At 44.1% G+C, this 14716-nt stretch overlaps 1 protein-coding gene across 2 annotated transcripts in view; it reads right to left on the bottom strand.

Moving 5' to 3' along the window:
- Positions 1–14716, bottom strand: part of DSCAM (DS cell adhesion molecule) — a gene marked incomplete at both ends in the record, with an annotated part of 740068 nt that overhangs the window by 597844 nt on the left and 127508 nt on the right. For both annotated transcript variants that reach the window (XM_082624816.1, XM_082624817.1), the window contains one exon: positions 9394–9540. In XM_082624816.1, coding sequence (XP_082480942.1) covers positions 9394–9540 — 147 coding nt within the window. The remainder of the gene's footprint in view (positions 1–9393; positions 9541–14716) is intronic.

Consider the following 14716-nt stretch of genomic DNA (forward strand, 5'->3'; position numbering starts at 1 on the left):
TACAGTAATCACTGAGGAGGCGATGGTGGCAATAGAGGAGAGAACTGATGGAACCAGGTCCTAGAAAAGTCAAGGGGGAATCATGAGACAGTGCTGGTTGCGAGTAGACTGGAAGGAAAGAGGACCATCTCTTCCTGTGAGAGAAAACATGACAAATACAATGTCTGAGGTAGGAGGGGTCATCAGAGAGAGGTGGTTTCAGACTCAATGAAGTAAAAAGATAGTATCTTTTGCACATTAGACAGTAGACCCACAGTGGGCTGGGAATGAGGGTCTTAAGAACCCCCAGGAGAAGCTTGGGAAAGCCACTTTCAACAACACAAAGCAGATCAGCAGAAATATCCAAAGATCTGGAGAGACAGTGAAGAGCAGTTAAAATTAATTGTTGTGAATGGTCAGGGCACCCAGTCTCCAGCCAGCTCAGCAGGCTGGAGGAGGGAAAAGAACATGGTGGCAACTACCTGGACTGGGGATTCCAGGGGCGATGGGGATGCTGAGGAGGGAAGAAGCCTAGGATGCTAGAAGTTTACTATCCTGTCCCATCTGCCTGGAGTTAAAGCCACAAAGGGCAGACAACTGTGGTGCCTCTGCTTGGTGGTTCTCTGGAGCTCCTGCCACAGACACACACAGTAAGGGTCTTTCTTCCACTTGGACTTGCCTAATGCACAGGAAGCAGCACCAAGAGCCCCGCATACTTCACGTTCATCTCAGGCCTTGGCCTTGATTTCACACTGACCTCTTATTCTGAGTCAAAAACTATGTTTCGAAATCTTGAACTCTGCTTTCTTATACTATGGCACATTGCCCAAGCAAATGTCAATTCATGACATCTGATTTCAGCTTGGTAATGATATAACATCAACAGTATTATTCATTGTCATCACCGCCTGATAATACTTTGTTAATGATCCTGTTATTGTCTTCAACTTCCCTGAGTTGAAATCTCACAGAGGAGCAGGAGACCAGAAAACGCACTTGGGTCCAAACAACATCTAATTGACTTGGCTTACCATCTATTTCTCATGTCTAGAAAGAACCAAACCTTGCAGGTAGAGAGGAGAACAGGTAGGAGATCCCTAACAGCTGAACATAAAATAAAACTGTACTGACATTCAGGTGGGGCTAGGAAAGAATCTGGGTCAGTGTGTTTGGGGACATTAGAGAATCTGGGGTGAGATCTATGTAGAGGCTGTGAATATATGGATATTACGTGATAAAGTCCTCCAAGTATAGACTGTCTTATTCACTTGATTTTTCCAACATTTGGTGCTGGGGATATGCAAAAAGTGATGGTTGAGTGAGGGAAAAAATGAGTGAAAATAATGAGGCACCATCAGGAATTTCCTGGCAGTCCAGTAGTTAAGACTCCGTGCTTTTACTACCAAGGGCATGGGTTCAATCCCTGGTCAGAGAACTAAGATCCCACAAGCCTCACCAGCACGGCCAAAATAATAATAATAATGAGGCACCATCATTGAAGTTGCATTGTACAGACAAGAGTTAACACAGCTGGTCTGAGATTGCTACCCTTAGAAAGGCCTGTTGCGAGTTGACCCTTGGCTGGTGTCTGGGAACTGGAATTCCGGGAGGGTTCCTGCCCCCCACAATGGATAAGAGTGGCTCGCTGTGATTAAACTGTATAAACAATACTGTTCACATGGAAGACCTACTTTCCTTCTAGGAGTCTGGAATTTGGGGACATGCCATGCACATGCCTACGTGACCAGCCCTCCAGTAAAAACTTTGGGCACCAAGTCTTTAATGAGCTCCCTGGTAGATGGCATTCTGTATTCACCTGTTGTCACTGCTCTCTGCTGAGCTAATAAGCACATCCTCTGTGGGGAAAGAACTCCTGGAAGCTTGCATCTGGTTTCCTCCAGACTTCTCCCCATGTACCTTTCCCCTTTGTTGACTGTGCTCTGTACCCTTTCACACCGTGATAAATCCCAGCAGTGCATACAGTAGGATTATATGCAGAACCCTGGGAGTCTTCCCAATGAATGACCGCACCTCTGACACAGGCCTAACATTAAAATTTTATGAGATTAAATCTAAGAAGAAAAAAATAATAACTTGGACAGTAGTTGGCTTGAGAAGTGGAATATTCAGTTTGTAATTTTAATATCCTGCTATTTTATTGTCAGGGGAACCAATGAAACTAACGTTCATCCCATGAGGAAGCTGCAGCAAAAGAGTCACTTCCCCTGCATTACCCAGCTAATCTGTGTCAGAGCTGCAATTAGAAGCCACAGTCTCCTGGTAACACTCGGAGTAGGAAATCAAGGGGCATTTTAGGCTGACCTAATGACCAACACCTTCATAGCAGATAGAGTGTTTTACACACACACACACACACACACACACACACCAGCACTCCAGAGATGCTCCAGGCTAAATTTGCTACCATTCTCTCTTGTTTCTTTTTCTTGTTTAAATATTATGTTAACATGCCTACTGCTATGGGTCTCTCTCCCTCCCTCAGGAGTTCAAAAATCAGAAACACATTTTTGTTTGTTTGTTTCAGGCTATAATCTACAATGTACAGCTTCTAATTTTGAGAGTGGGGATTTGCCTTCTTTATGACGGCTAGTAGTAGGCTCTCTGTTTGCTCTGGGTCTTCCGGGGTCTCATTAGCTGGTCATTTTTGAAAAGCCAGGCTTGAGCCCCTCATCAATATGACCTCTAATCTCACTGTCATGTGAGCTTTCTCCAGATCTGTAAACAACCCGTTTCTAATTACTTCCAGGTGGCAGTAGAATAACATGTAAAAACTAATTCAGTGAGCAATGGACTTAAATGGCAAAATTATCATCAATTAATGGCTTTTAAAAAGAAAGAGAACAGGACTCTCCCTTCCAGTAAACTTCCACATGGAATACATTATTCCACACCCCAAAATAAACACAGTGAAAATATTACATCTCTCCACCCTTTGAATTCCAGTCTGCTGTATACCTCCTGTGTGAAGAATAATTTCCTGTGTTTGAAACGAGGCTCCTATTTGCTGAAAATCAATATAGATAGATGATAGGCAGATGCACTGATGCATGGATAGATAAGTAGATAGATAGATAGATAGATAGATAGATAGATAGATAGATAGATACTTCCCTTACAGTTTTCATTTGGTCCTATAAATTTATTTTTAGTGAATGTTAAAGAAATGCTTCTTAATTCTGCAGCTCTCCGGTACCTTAAAAATCAAAAGTGAAGCTTTCAGGTGATTACGTCTGCTCCTTACATCATTTTGATGTTGATCTCATTCCTTTTGCTCATAAGCACCTTGAGGGCAGAATCGGGTCTCATCGCCATGGCAACCTGAGCAGCTATGTAGGAGATTGCCTTGAAAATGCCCAGTGACTAGAAGTAAAATTAAAATGCAAGTGCCTCGGAAAGAGGGATCATGGGCTCGCAGAGCTCTGCGTTACACGAACAGAACACAGCGGGCAAATACGGCACTGCCCGCTGCAGCATTACCCACCCTGCCCGCTATAGTTGTGCTCCTTTCTCCTTCCCAAAGAGCACAGATCACATCAAATCTGCTTTCAGTTTAAGTCTGCTGAAACGTGCTTAAGGAAAACCTTGTCTCATATATACGATGTAATGATTTTTCCCATCCCCAAATGCAAAGACTTTCTTCAAAGATCACTTCTTTTATGAAGTGATCTCCCCAGGAAACATCATGAGAAGGTGTGTGTTCTTGTAACGTTTGCCCATATGTCTCTCACAGCACTCACAACCCACGCAGCATAGTAATCTCTCCCCGGAGCTTCCTAAAAGCAGAAGCCATCTCCACGGGGGCCCGGAGAGGGGGATGCTTCTTAAAGCCTAGGCCCTGCCTTATCTATGATGACCAGACCCAAATACAGCATCCAAAACCCACAACAAACGTTTCATGTGAAGTGCTAGGCTGAGGTCCTTTGATATTTAATGTGGGCAGAAAATGGTTCACTTTTACCTGAGATACTGGAAGAAGATAATCATCCTTGGACTTAAACTCATTGATCCTAAGAGATAAAATCCTCCTTGAGTCATCACTAATAGAGGTGTTCAGATGGGAGATATTGAAACAGAAATTTGGGCCAGTGCAAGAGAGGGAGGTAGATCCTCTGGGAATGTTTGCGCTTCCCATTTTCCAAATCCGGTTACCCTTGGGCTGTGTCTTTGATGTTCATGTAGCTAAACCCCCAGTGAGACTGTCAGAATTTTATCCGAGGAAAACAGACACGGAACGCTGGGTTCTCTGATTGCTGGCCTCCTTAATCGGGAAGAAATTCACAAAAGGCCATTCAGTGAAACCCGGCTATAAAGCTGTTGATATTGTTCTTTTCCAGGATGGTATCCTACATATCCATCCCCACATCAGCAGAACCTCCCACAGTGCATCCCTCCTCAAACTACTATATTTTTTGTAAATAATTTATTTATTTACTCATTTATTTTTGTCTGTGTTGGATCTTCATTCCTGCGTGCGGGCTTTCTCTAGTTGTGGCGAGCCGGGGCTACTTTTTCGTTGCAGTGCACGGGCTTCTCATTGCAGTGGCTTCTCTTGTTGCAGAGCACGGGCTCTAGGCGCACGGGCTTCAGTAGCTGTGGCATGCGGGCTCAGTAGTTGTGGCTCACGGGCTCAGTAGTTGTGGCTCATGAGCTCTAGAGCACAGGCTCAGTAGTTGTGGCGCACGGGCTTAGTTGCTCTGTGGCATGTGTGATCTTCCCAGACCAGGGTTCGAACCCATGTCCCCTGCATTGGCAGGCGGATTCTTAACCACAGCACCACCAGGGAAGCCCCTCAAACTACTACATTTTTACTGGGTTACATTAACATCTGATATTCAAAGGATCTCATTTTTGCTTGGAGGAAGAGAAGTAATAACTGTGCTTTAAAAATGCATTCAGGCCGCATCATGCTTGTTTTTCCTGGCTTATTCAGGAAGGCAGTAAGTCAGGGGCCATCACATTAACAGAGGATTTTACATGCACGGTGTGTGCCCGTGCCTGAGATATCTTGTCTCCACACATTTACAAGCCTCCTATCATCCACTGCTGAAGTCTGAGAGTGAAGGTCAACCACGGGGTGTCCTGGGGCCCAGGTAGATGGCAAAACAGAGGGCACAGCAGCATCAGATGCAATGAGCCTTTCCTTCCCAGGGGGGCATTATGAGATTCCTTCCCTTAGGCCTGTCTTAGCTCTGCTGCTAAAACAAAATACCACAGATGGTGGGGCGGGAGGCTTAAGCAACAGACCTTTACTTCCGACAGCTCTGGAGGCTGAAGTCAGAGACCAGGGTGCTAACATGGCTGGGGTGTGGTGAGAGCCCTCTTTCAGATTTCTGGGCTACAGACAGACACCTTCTCACTCTATCCTCACATGCTGGAGAGAGAGCTCCGTTCTCTTCTTACAAGGGCACGAATCCCATCATGGGGGCCCCACCCTCATGACCTCGTCTAACCGGAATCACCTCCCAAAGGCCCCACCTCCAAACACCATCCCATTGGGGCTTAAAACGTCAACATGAATTTTGAGGGGACGCAAACCTTCAGGCTATACCAAGACCACTGAAGTATTCCTTCCGAAGACTGATCGAAATAAATGAACTCATGTACATTTCTTTTTTTTTTTTTTTCTTTTTGCGGTATGCGGGCCTCTCACTGTTGTGGCCTCTCCCGTTGCGGAGCACAGGCTCCGGATGCGCAGGCCCAGCGGCCATGGCTCACGGGCCCAGCCGCTCCGCGGCATATGGGATCCTCCCAGACCGGGGCACGAACCCGTATCCCCTGCATCGGCAGGCGGACTCTCAACCACTGCGCCACCAGGGAGGCCCTCATGTACATTTCTTAACATCAGTGATCTAATGATCTCACATGACAGAGAGGCACAACTTGATTCCTGAGCCTACATCCAGGCCAACTCAAAACCTCCCTGGGAAGAAATCAGGGCATGACCCAACGTGCATTAAGCCAGTGATGCCACGGTCAGAATGGCCTGTGACACCACGCTGCTCCCATGGAAACCCAGATAGACCTTCGCTGGTGCGCTCACCCCTGTGAGAATGTAATGCAGTCCCTTATTCTCTCAACCAAGATAACGGGCAAAATTAGTATGCTGTGCCAATAGAAGCCTTTGTGTTTCTTTTTATAGGAATACACACACCTTAAATTTCTGTTCCTTTGAAAAGGAAAGCCTAGACAACAGATACCCATTTACCTTAGCCGACTGCCTAAGAGCCCTGGCCTCGAGCCCCAAGGCTCATCTGCTAAAAGCAGGCCTTTGCTGCTCTGGGTGACACCGGAACGTCACCTTGGTGGACAGGCCTCGCCGGCACAGGCCCCGAACCCCCTCTTGACGGCCCCGAGCTCTGAGCTTTCTCAAGGCAACCCCACCAGCACCCCTCTGGTCCTCCCCCAACCTCACGGCACAAGGGTCCTCACACAGGCCTGTTTCACGGCTGATCTAGGTCCCTGCTTTCCTCCACCTAGAGAATCAGAAATCCAGGAGATGGTCTGTGCAGAGTAGATGTGCTTTGCTGGGACAAGCTTCCCAGCCAGGCTTACTGCAGACCCAGGGGAGAGAGGCAGGCTGACAGCCACTGACAACCTAGCCAAGCTCAACAAGCAGTTTCAGGAGCCCTCAGTTTATTTACGAAGTAGAGATGAATTAACCTTTTACATAGAGCATCCAGGATGTCTCTGCTGGACTCAGAGCCAACTCAGGAAATGCCTCTCCATCCCTGGGACCTTGTGCTGGGCAGGGTCATCCCTTCCAGTCCAGACGCCCCAGTGCTCCCCCCGCCACCACTCAGCCTTTGGGATGTGTTGGAGGGAGGTCCCAGCCTCCTCCTCAGAGCCTCCCTGCCTCCTACGTGTGGCCACCTGTGCCCTGGCACACTCTGGGCCCTAAAGAGAAATGTAACCCTTCTCCATCTAAACTACCCAAAACTGGTTTTTATTAAGATTCCTACTCTTTTTAACCATTTTGTCATTTCCAGTGGCTTCATCACCTCCTTCCCTGGGCATTTTTGCAACCTCAGAGGATGGGGCTCAGGCGCTGGGAACAGGGTCTGACAGTAAGCGATAGTAAGTCCCATTATAAGGTGTGATTCCAGATTTTCTACTTACAGATCATCATAACACTGCTTTGGGGCCCTGTCCTCAGGTTGAAATACCTGAGTATAAAAATATCTCTTTCTGTATGTGTCTCAACCTCTCTCTCTCTCTCTCTCTCTCTCTCTCTCTCTGCCCTGTGCAACATCTTGGAGAAAACTTGTGTTTGTTTAAATAGCTTACTTATAAACAACAAAACCTTACTATGGATGTATTCCTTAATGAGGTAAAAGCCTGTACAATATTGGTTTTCTAATACCTTTGTGAAAAAAGAAAAGCCCGCAGTCCATGCTGTGTTGTTTTAAAAATTTTGCCAAAGGATAAAGCTCCAACGCATGACTGAGGAGAGGACACGGGGTCAGCAGTTCTTATCGGCAAGATATCAACTGTATGCATGTCAGCATCCCCTCCACTGACCAGATACAAAACTCCTCTCGTTTTATTTTAATTAGGTTCCTGTTGGAAGGAGAAAAAAGTCTATTCACATAGATTACAAAAAACGAAAACTGAATAAAAGCATACCATTCATTAAAGATGTCTGGGAAACGTAAGAATAGATATAGATATATAGATTAGATAGATACAGATATAGATATAGATATATAACCTCACGGTAGATATTTCTATTTCTATTTCTCATCCATGTTTCCAGTTCTCTCCTTCCAGGCACATGCCCCACTGAAGTCAGACATGGCCATGTGACTTGCTTCGCCAATTAAATATGAACAGAAATGACATCTGTCACCTCCAAGTAGAAGCACTCAGAGGCAGTTTGTCATTCTCCCCTGCTCTCTTCTCCTTCTAGGGCAGACACTGAGGTTGCATATTGGATGGCCCGAGTGTGGGAGATTGTAAACATCGCCCCAATTTCTCCCCTTCCCTGAACCCACAAGCCCCTGCTGTGTACTTTTGAGGGCTCCTGACTCTGATTCTGGGCTCAGCCAGACTGAGTGTCATCACATCTCTCCATCTGCTATCAAGAAACTAAAAGGACCTCTAAAGAAAAGCAAGTAAGACCATTAAACAATCGAAATGAGCAAATAAAATTGTACAGGTGAGTCTCTATTCTGATTATTGCAATCACATTTCAGGTCTTAAGCTTAGTATTTTTTCAACATTCTAAGTTAACAAATTACTATGATTAATTAACATAACAGCAAGGAATTTATTGTTCAGTAAAGTGTGAGGGACTTCAAATTCTCTGTAAAGATGGTATTAAGGAAGGCCAAAAACATCTATTACATCCTAGTTCACTGTAATGTGCTATAAAGACCAACAATTTAATTTTTGATTTGTGTGATGGTTTAGTGATTTTTTTAGTGGTCCTTGTTGTAATAGTAACCTATACTGTCTAGCAAATCAATAAACCAAATAAAAATGCTCTTTCACCTTGGGAGTTTAGTTCCAATTTCTTACCTCTGCTAGCTGACACAAAGTTGGTGGTATTCAAGAGTTACAATAAAATGTGTGTGTCTGTGTGTGTGTGCATGCACTCACTTGCACACATGTGCATAGGGGACATGTAAAGAAAAGCAATTATGTATACCATTATACCACATTCAATGCTCATCATGACTGTTTTCCAAAAGTATCCAACAGGCATTACCCAAAGATGTGCAAAACAGAAAAAGTGAGCCTAGTGTCTGCATGGCCTTTCCAGATAAGTAGCAAGGACCAAGAACTCAGCTTAGAAACCATGAGAAAAGAAGAGCCACAACCTCTTAGAAGCTAGACTTCAGTGGTACCATTTCTAGATACCAAAAATAAACCAGGAAATTATTTATTTACATATATATACAGATATAAAGAGACATATGTATATTTCAACGCTGACTACATATTCCAAATAGAATCTTCAAGAAAGAGGCCATATAATTCTGAAGACATTTGAAAAGGTGAGAACAGCATGAAATCAGGGTTTCCATTCTCCAGATTATAGAGAATATCACGATATCAGCCCTGAGGTCACTCACAAACACAGTAACCCTACTTTCCTCCTCCCAGGAGCAGAAATCAAAACAACATTTCCTTTTAAAAGTAACATAATGATTATACACAGAGCGCAAGGAACTAATTTCTATCCATCGGTCAATTCACTGGAGAACATCTGAGTCGAGCCACATAAACCAACAGAAAATGCTGACATCACATTTAATCACACAGCAGCGTCAACTTTACGCATACTAATTCTTAATTATGATGCGCATATAGACGGAGACCCAATTCGATATGCAGAACAAGGTGCGAGCAGGTGAGCCCGGCGCCCTGCGCCCAGGAAGCCCACTCTCCTACCTGAGATGAGTGAGACGGTGTCTTTCTCCCATGAGACGACAGTGATGTATGCCTCCACCGAGGAGGGGATAATGCACTTGAAGACCGCAACATTCCCTCTCATGGTTTTCTGGTCCTCCACACGGACTGTATAGGGCTCCCGTAAAACTGGAAGGCAAGAAGAGGACCCCGGTAACACACACAGGCTCATTCCCAGAGGATCCCATCTGAATATACACATTGTATCTTACACGTATCAACTGCATCAAATATATTTATTGGAAAAAAATTTTTAAGAAACCTACATGTCATGTCTTAAAGACTTTCATTCTGTTGACAATAAACTACACTAAGAACTAAAAAGCATGAGTATATCTAAAAGCAGTTAATCTACTCTCTAAACACATCTGGACATGGGAAGTAGTTTCTTAAACAGAAGTTATGATGATGGGAAACTTCCCTCCATGTCCTCTGAGGACCAAGGAAAAAATTTCAGACTATCAAGGAAAAGAATTTAAAAAGCAAGAAAGGCAACCTCTCCTGGGAATCCTCGAAACTATGTGACAATTAAAACTCTTCATAAGTAATTTTTATGACAGTTGCAAAGCAGTTTTGGAAAGAATCATTCTGCTTCCTATTACTTAGGGAAGCATGCTGATTAAGGGAGCCTGCCCAGACGTTCCCAACAGCAGGAGTAGCCCAGAAAGTGCCCAGAGGGGACTTCCACAAACTAGATGTCTAGGCTACAGGCAAGGGGTGCACGGATCCAGTGCCCACCCTGCAAGCCCAACTGCCTGGGTTCAAATCCAGGCTCTACTACTTTACAGTGAGCAAGTTCTCTTGCCACCCATATAATGGGGATTTTGATAAAAATATCTACCAAGTAAGTCAATTTTGATGATTCAATCAGTTAATGTGGCTAAAGCACCCAGAACCATGCCTGCCATGAACAGTTTGGATAAAGCTACTTGGATCCACACCATCTCCTGGTGTGGGGAAGACCTCTGCTTCCAGGATAAGGAGACGTGGGTGTGTCTAATCCAGGTTATGCCTCCCTCCAGCTCTATAAGTATGGGCGAAAGACTTATTTCTCCAGTTTTATTTCCTCAAATTTGAAATGAGGGGGTTGAGATAGGAAGATTCAAGGTCTGAATTCTGTAAGTCTATGATTTTTCTAAGATATCCACAGAGACAACTTACCATCTAATTAGCTCTCTGAAAGTTTTAGTCATTTATTGGACAAATATGTATCAAGAAAACTGGCCATGAAATTAATTTCAAAAGAAATTAATATACCAAGAGATATAAGAATGAGTTTCTAAAGGGAAATCTCCTAACAGGCAGACATAAATAATGCTTTAGAAGAAGCATTTTTAAGATCGGTGCTAGCTCTGTGACATGCTAAGTAGTTAAGTATCAGAGTATGTCATTATTAAGAGTATTGATAAGAGGATAGCCCCCATTAAATATTTTTAAATATTACTATATAATAGTTTCCCAACTTGGAGAATTTTTTCATTCCTATCCCAAACCAGAGAGACTTTCAGAAGTTTAGGAATCGTTTGAGACCCTCATTCCTGTGCTCTTTGTGCAATATGATGTGATGGTCCGGGTGGCAGTTCCACATCTGTAGGAGGTCCACTGGGCAATCATTGAGCGAACTCAAGAAACATCACTGTTACACACAGAGGGGGAAACTGACTTTGTACAGAAAAACACCTCGATAAATAGCTCTTTTGAGGGAGTGGAGGTCTACAGTCATAAATTGGGAAGAGGCAACAAAGAGACAGATGAATTAATCAAACTCTTCAATGAATGAGAATTTGGTCCTAGTGGGAGAGTAGAAGACAGAAAATAGGAAAAGGAGCAGCGAAGAGAAGAGAATAGGGGACTGGACAACATGGTGAAGGCCAACAGAAAGAGCTCACTATCACAGGGATGGGGTCACCTAAGCAGGTGTCTGAGTCCAATTTAAGTTTGCGTTTGCTGATGTTTGTTTCTAAGCTATAAAGTCACTCCATCTCCCCAAACCTTCAGTAAACAAATGGCAACAAATGGCAAACAAAGGGTGGGGGAATTTTTAATGGAAATCAAGGAAAGGAGCCAAGTTCTACGTCTCAGACAGGAAAGGGCGGGGACAAGAGAAAGTGCCTACAGAGAACGGGAGGTGGGCAAGAGGCTTACCCCCAGCAAGTTGCTTGCTAATGCACTGTGGTGCTGCTAGCCTGGGGCAGAGACAGGCTCCACCACACTCCACTGTGTACCCACTCCACCCATACCTCTGCCCAGGCCTCCACTGGATGCAGGGTGCCAGTGTTTGCTGGATGGGGCAAGGAGGAAGAGGCTGCGAAGGGCTCAGGGCACCAGGGATCAGAGGGGAAGCAGTGGCCATTGGGTGGGGTTAGGGAAGTGAAGGCCCAATGGGGCTTGGGGCACCCAGAGCCTGAGGAAAGGGTGGCTGGGAACCCACCCCAGGGGGTGGCATGAGACAGGATGCTCCAAGAGCTGAAAAACCAAGCCCCCAGAGCATGTTCCATTCTCCCATCACACTTCACTCACAAAACACAAATGGAAAGATAGAAGCATTAGTATTTCAAGATGGCAGCAGGAGAGCTTGAAGCCTGAGTGCAGGGCCCTCAGCCTTGTGTCACCACACTGGCCCCATCCCATGAAGTCAGCCCTGATCCCAATCTGCCTATGCAGCCATCAGAGGAAGTGGTAAGATGGGATGGAGAAAGTTTGGAGAACTGGGCATTGCCAAGGAAGGCAGGTCCTTTCCTGATAGGTTGGATTCAGATTGCTCCTAACCCCCTTGACCCTTATGTCTGAAGTGATAAAACGTAAACAAATGCCCCAGGGTTGGATGCCTTAGGAACACCAGAAGACTCTGGGCAGGTAGGAGGGCTTTATGCCCGATGTCCATCCTTTTGGGGAAATGGTTATCTGAGGCACAATGAAACCTTAAGGCACAACATCACTTTTATAGAAACTGGGGGGGGGGGTGCTCTTTTATTTTGTAGCTGATTATTTAACTTGGGAGATGCTTTAAATATTCAGTTACATCTTGAACACACCCTCATGTCAAAGACTGCTCAGGGACTAAGGAGATCCTCTCATTTTATGGAATAGTTAACTGAAGAAAGAAAGGAAATTCCCATGGCAGAACACCTGGAAGAAAACAGGCAAAGAGTGAAGTGCATGGTCCTGAAAATGACTGAAGGTAACAGGAGTTCAGGGAAGGAGGGAATCTGGGGGCCTTGAGCCGACCCTGAAGGACCAGAAGGACTGAGGAGGCAGAGAGGAAACAGGGAGAAGAGCAAAGGTGGAAGTGAGCACAAAATATTCCAGAGACTGAGACACTGGCCCAGTGCTGTTTAGCTAAACCAGCCTCCGGACCACAGCCGCTGTGAACAGCCAGCAACACGCTCACGGAGGCCTCTGTTTCCTTCATTTGAGGATGGAAATAACATGTACTTCACACGGTTGTGCAGGTAACATAGAGGATGTCTCTAGAGGACTTGGCACGATGTCTAGCACGTAACCTGTCTGAGTCTCTCTCTCTGACTGTTGGCCAGAGAAGCCTACCTGAGCTACCTTGAGCTGAAGACACTACAAGCTCTGGAACCTGCAAGAGGGCCTCGGGAAGGGTACCGCAGCCTGTGTCCCTTTGATTCTGGCTTCATCCTTCTCTTTCCCCACAGAGAGGCTTCCTCTGCTTTTCCGGGCCACATGGAAGATGGAAGGTGTCTGGCCCACAGTTCCCAAAATCTCTCTCTCAAGATTTCAGTTTCAATTTCAGAGGACACAAGAACTGATAGACTAGCTTGGTTAACTGCCCTCCATCAGTTCAATCACCTGTGACCAGGGATTCAAGACCATTTTGTATGATGTGGATGCAAGAGACAATTAAGGGGGTTAATGTGGCCTGGGCAGAGAGGTATAGAGATGCCCACCATATGTGCAGCTATTATTAGTTACTGTTATTATATGAACATCAAGACAACTCTAATAGGTCAGACACGTGCTACCACTGGCTTTTTCTTAAACCAACTTTATAAGATATAATTGACATTCAATAAACTGCACATATTTACTGATGTTTTAACACATGTACATACCCATGAAGTCACCACCATAACCAAGATAAAAATAGATCCATCCTCCAAAAGTTGACTTATTCTTCTAAGGAGTCCCTCCTTCCCATCCTCTTTACAGGCAACCATGGATGTGCTTTCCATCATTATAGATTAGTCTGCATGTTTTAGAGTTTATATAAATGGGATCATGTAAGACATATATACTTACCTGGCTTCTTCTATTCAGTATAACTATTTTCAGATGCCACCCTGCTATTGTCTTATCAATAATCCATTCCTTTTCATCCCCTTGTGTGGATAAGTAACAATGTATCCATTTATCTGATGATGGACTTCTTTCACTCACTTCTGGCCATTACAAATAAAGCTGCTATGAACATTCATGTAAAACGCTCTGTGTGGACATATGCTTTGGGTAAGTACCTAAGTATAGAATGGGTGGAATATATGGTAGGTGTTTGTCTTTTCAAGAAACTAACTGTCCAAAGAGGCTGTACCATTTACATTCCCACCGGAAGTGTAGGAGAGTCCCAGGTGCTACATATTCTCACTAACACCTGGTCGGTCATGGTTTTTAATTTTAAATGTGCAGAGGAATCTATATCATTGTGGTTTTCATTTCCTTCAAGATTAATGATGCTAAGCATCTTTCATGTGCTCACAAGTCATTGCATATCTTTTTTGTTACTCTACCTCTCCAAATTGCTAACCCATTTTTAAAAATAGGGGTGTTTGTTTTCTTATGATTGAGTATTTAGATTTCATTATATTTCTGGATAAAAGCCCTTTAACAGATATATGACTTGGAAGTATTTTCTCCCAGGCAGTGGCTTGCCTTTCTATTCTCCTAACAGTATCTTTAAATGAGCAGAAGTTTTTAATCTTGAGAAAATTCAATATAACAACTTGTTTTATATGGATTTAACTTTTGGTGTCACATCTAAGAAATTTTTAAATAACTCAAGGTTACAAAAATTTTCCCCCATTTTTTTCTTTAAAAGCTTATTGATTTGTATTTAGATCTATGATCCATTTTGAGTTAATTTTGTATACAGTGCAAAGTGTGGACTGAAGCTTTTTTGTTTTTTTGCACATGGATAGAAACTTTTTCCAGCATCACTTGTTAAAATAACTTTCTTTTTTCACTCAATTCCCTTTGCACCTTTGTCAAATTTCAGGTGTCCATGTATGTATGGATCAATTTCTGGATTCTATTACTTATGTTTATAATACTTATCTTTATAATA

Source organism: Mesoplodon mirus (assembly GCF_964341445.2).
Source record: "Mesoplodon mirus genome assembly, chromosome: 6".
In the NCBI taxonomy this organism is placed as follows: domain Eukaryota; kingdom Metazoa; phylum Chordata; class Mammalia; order Artiodactyla; family Ziphiidae; genus Mesoplodon; species Mesoplodon mirus.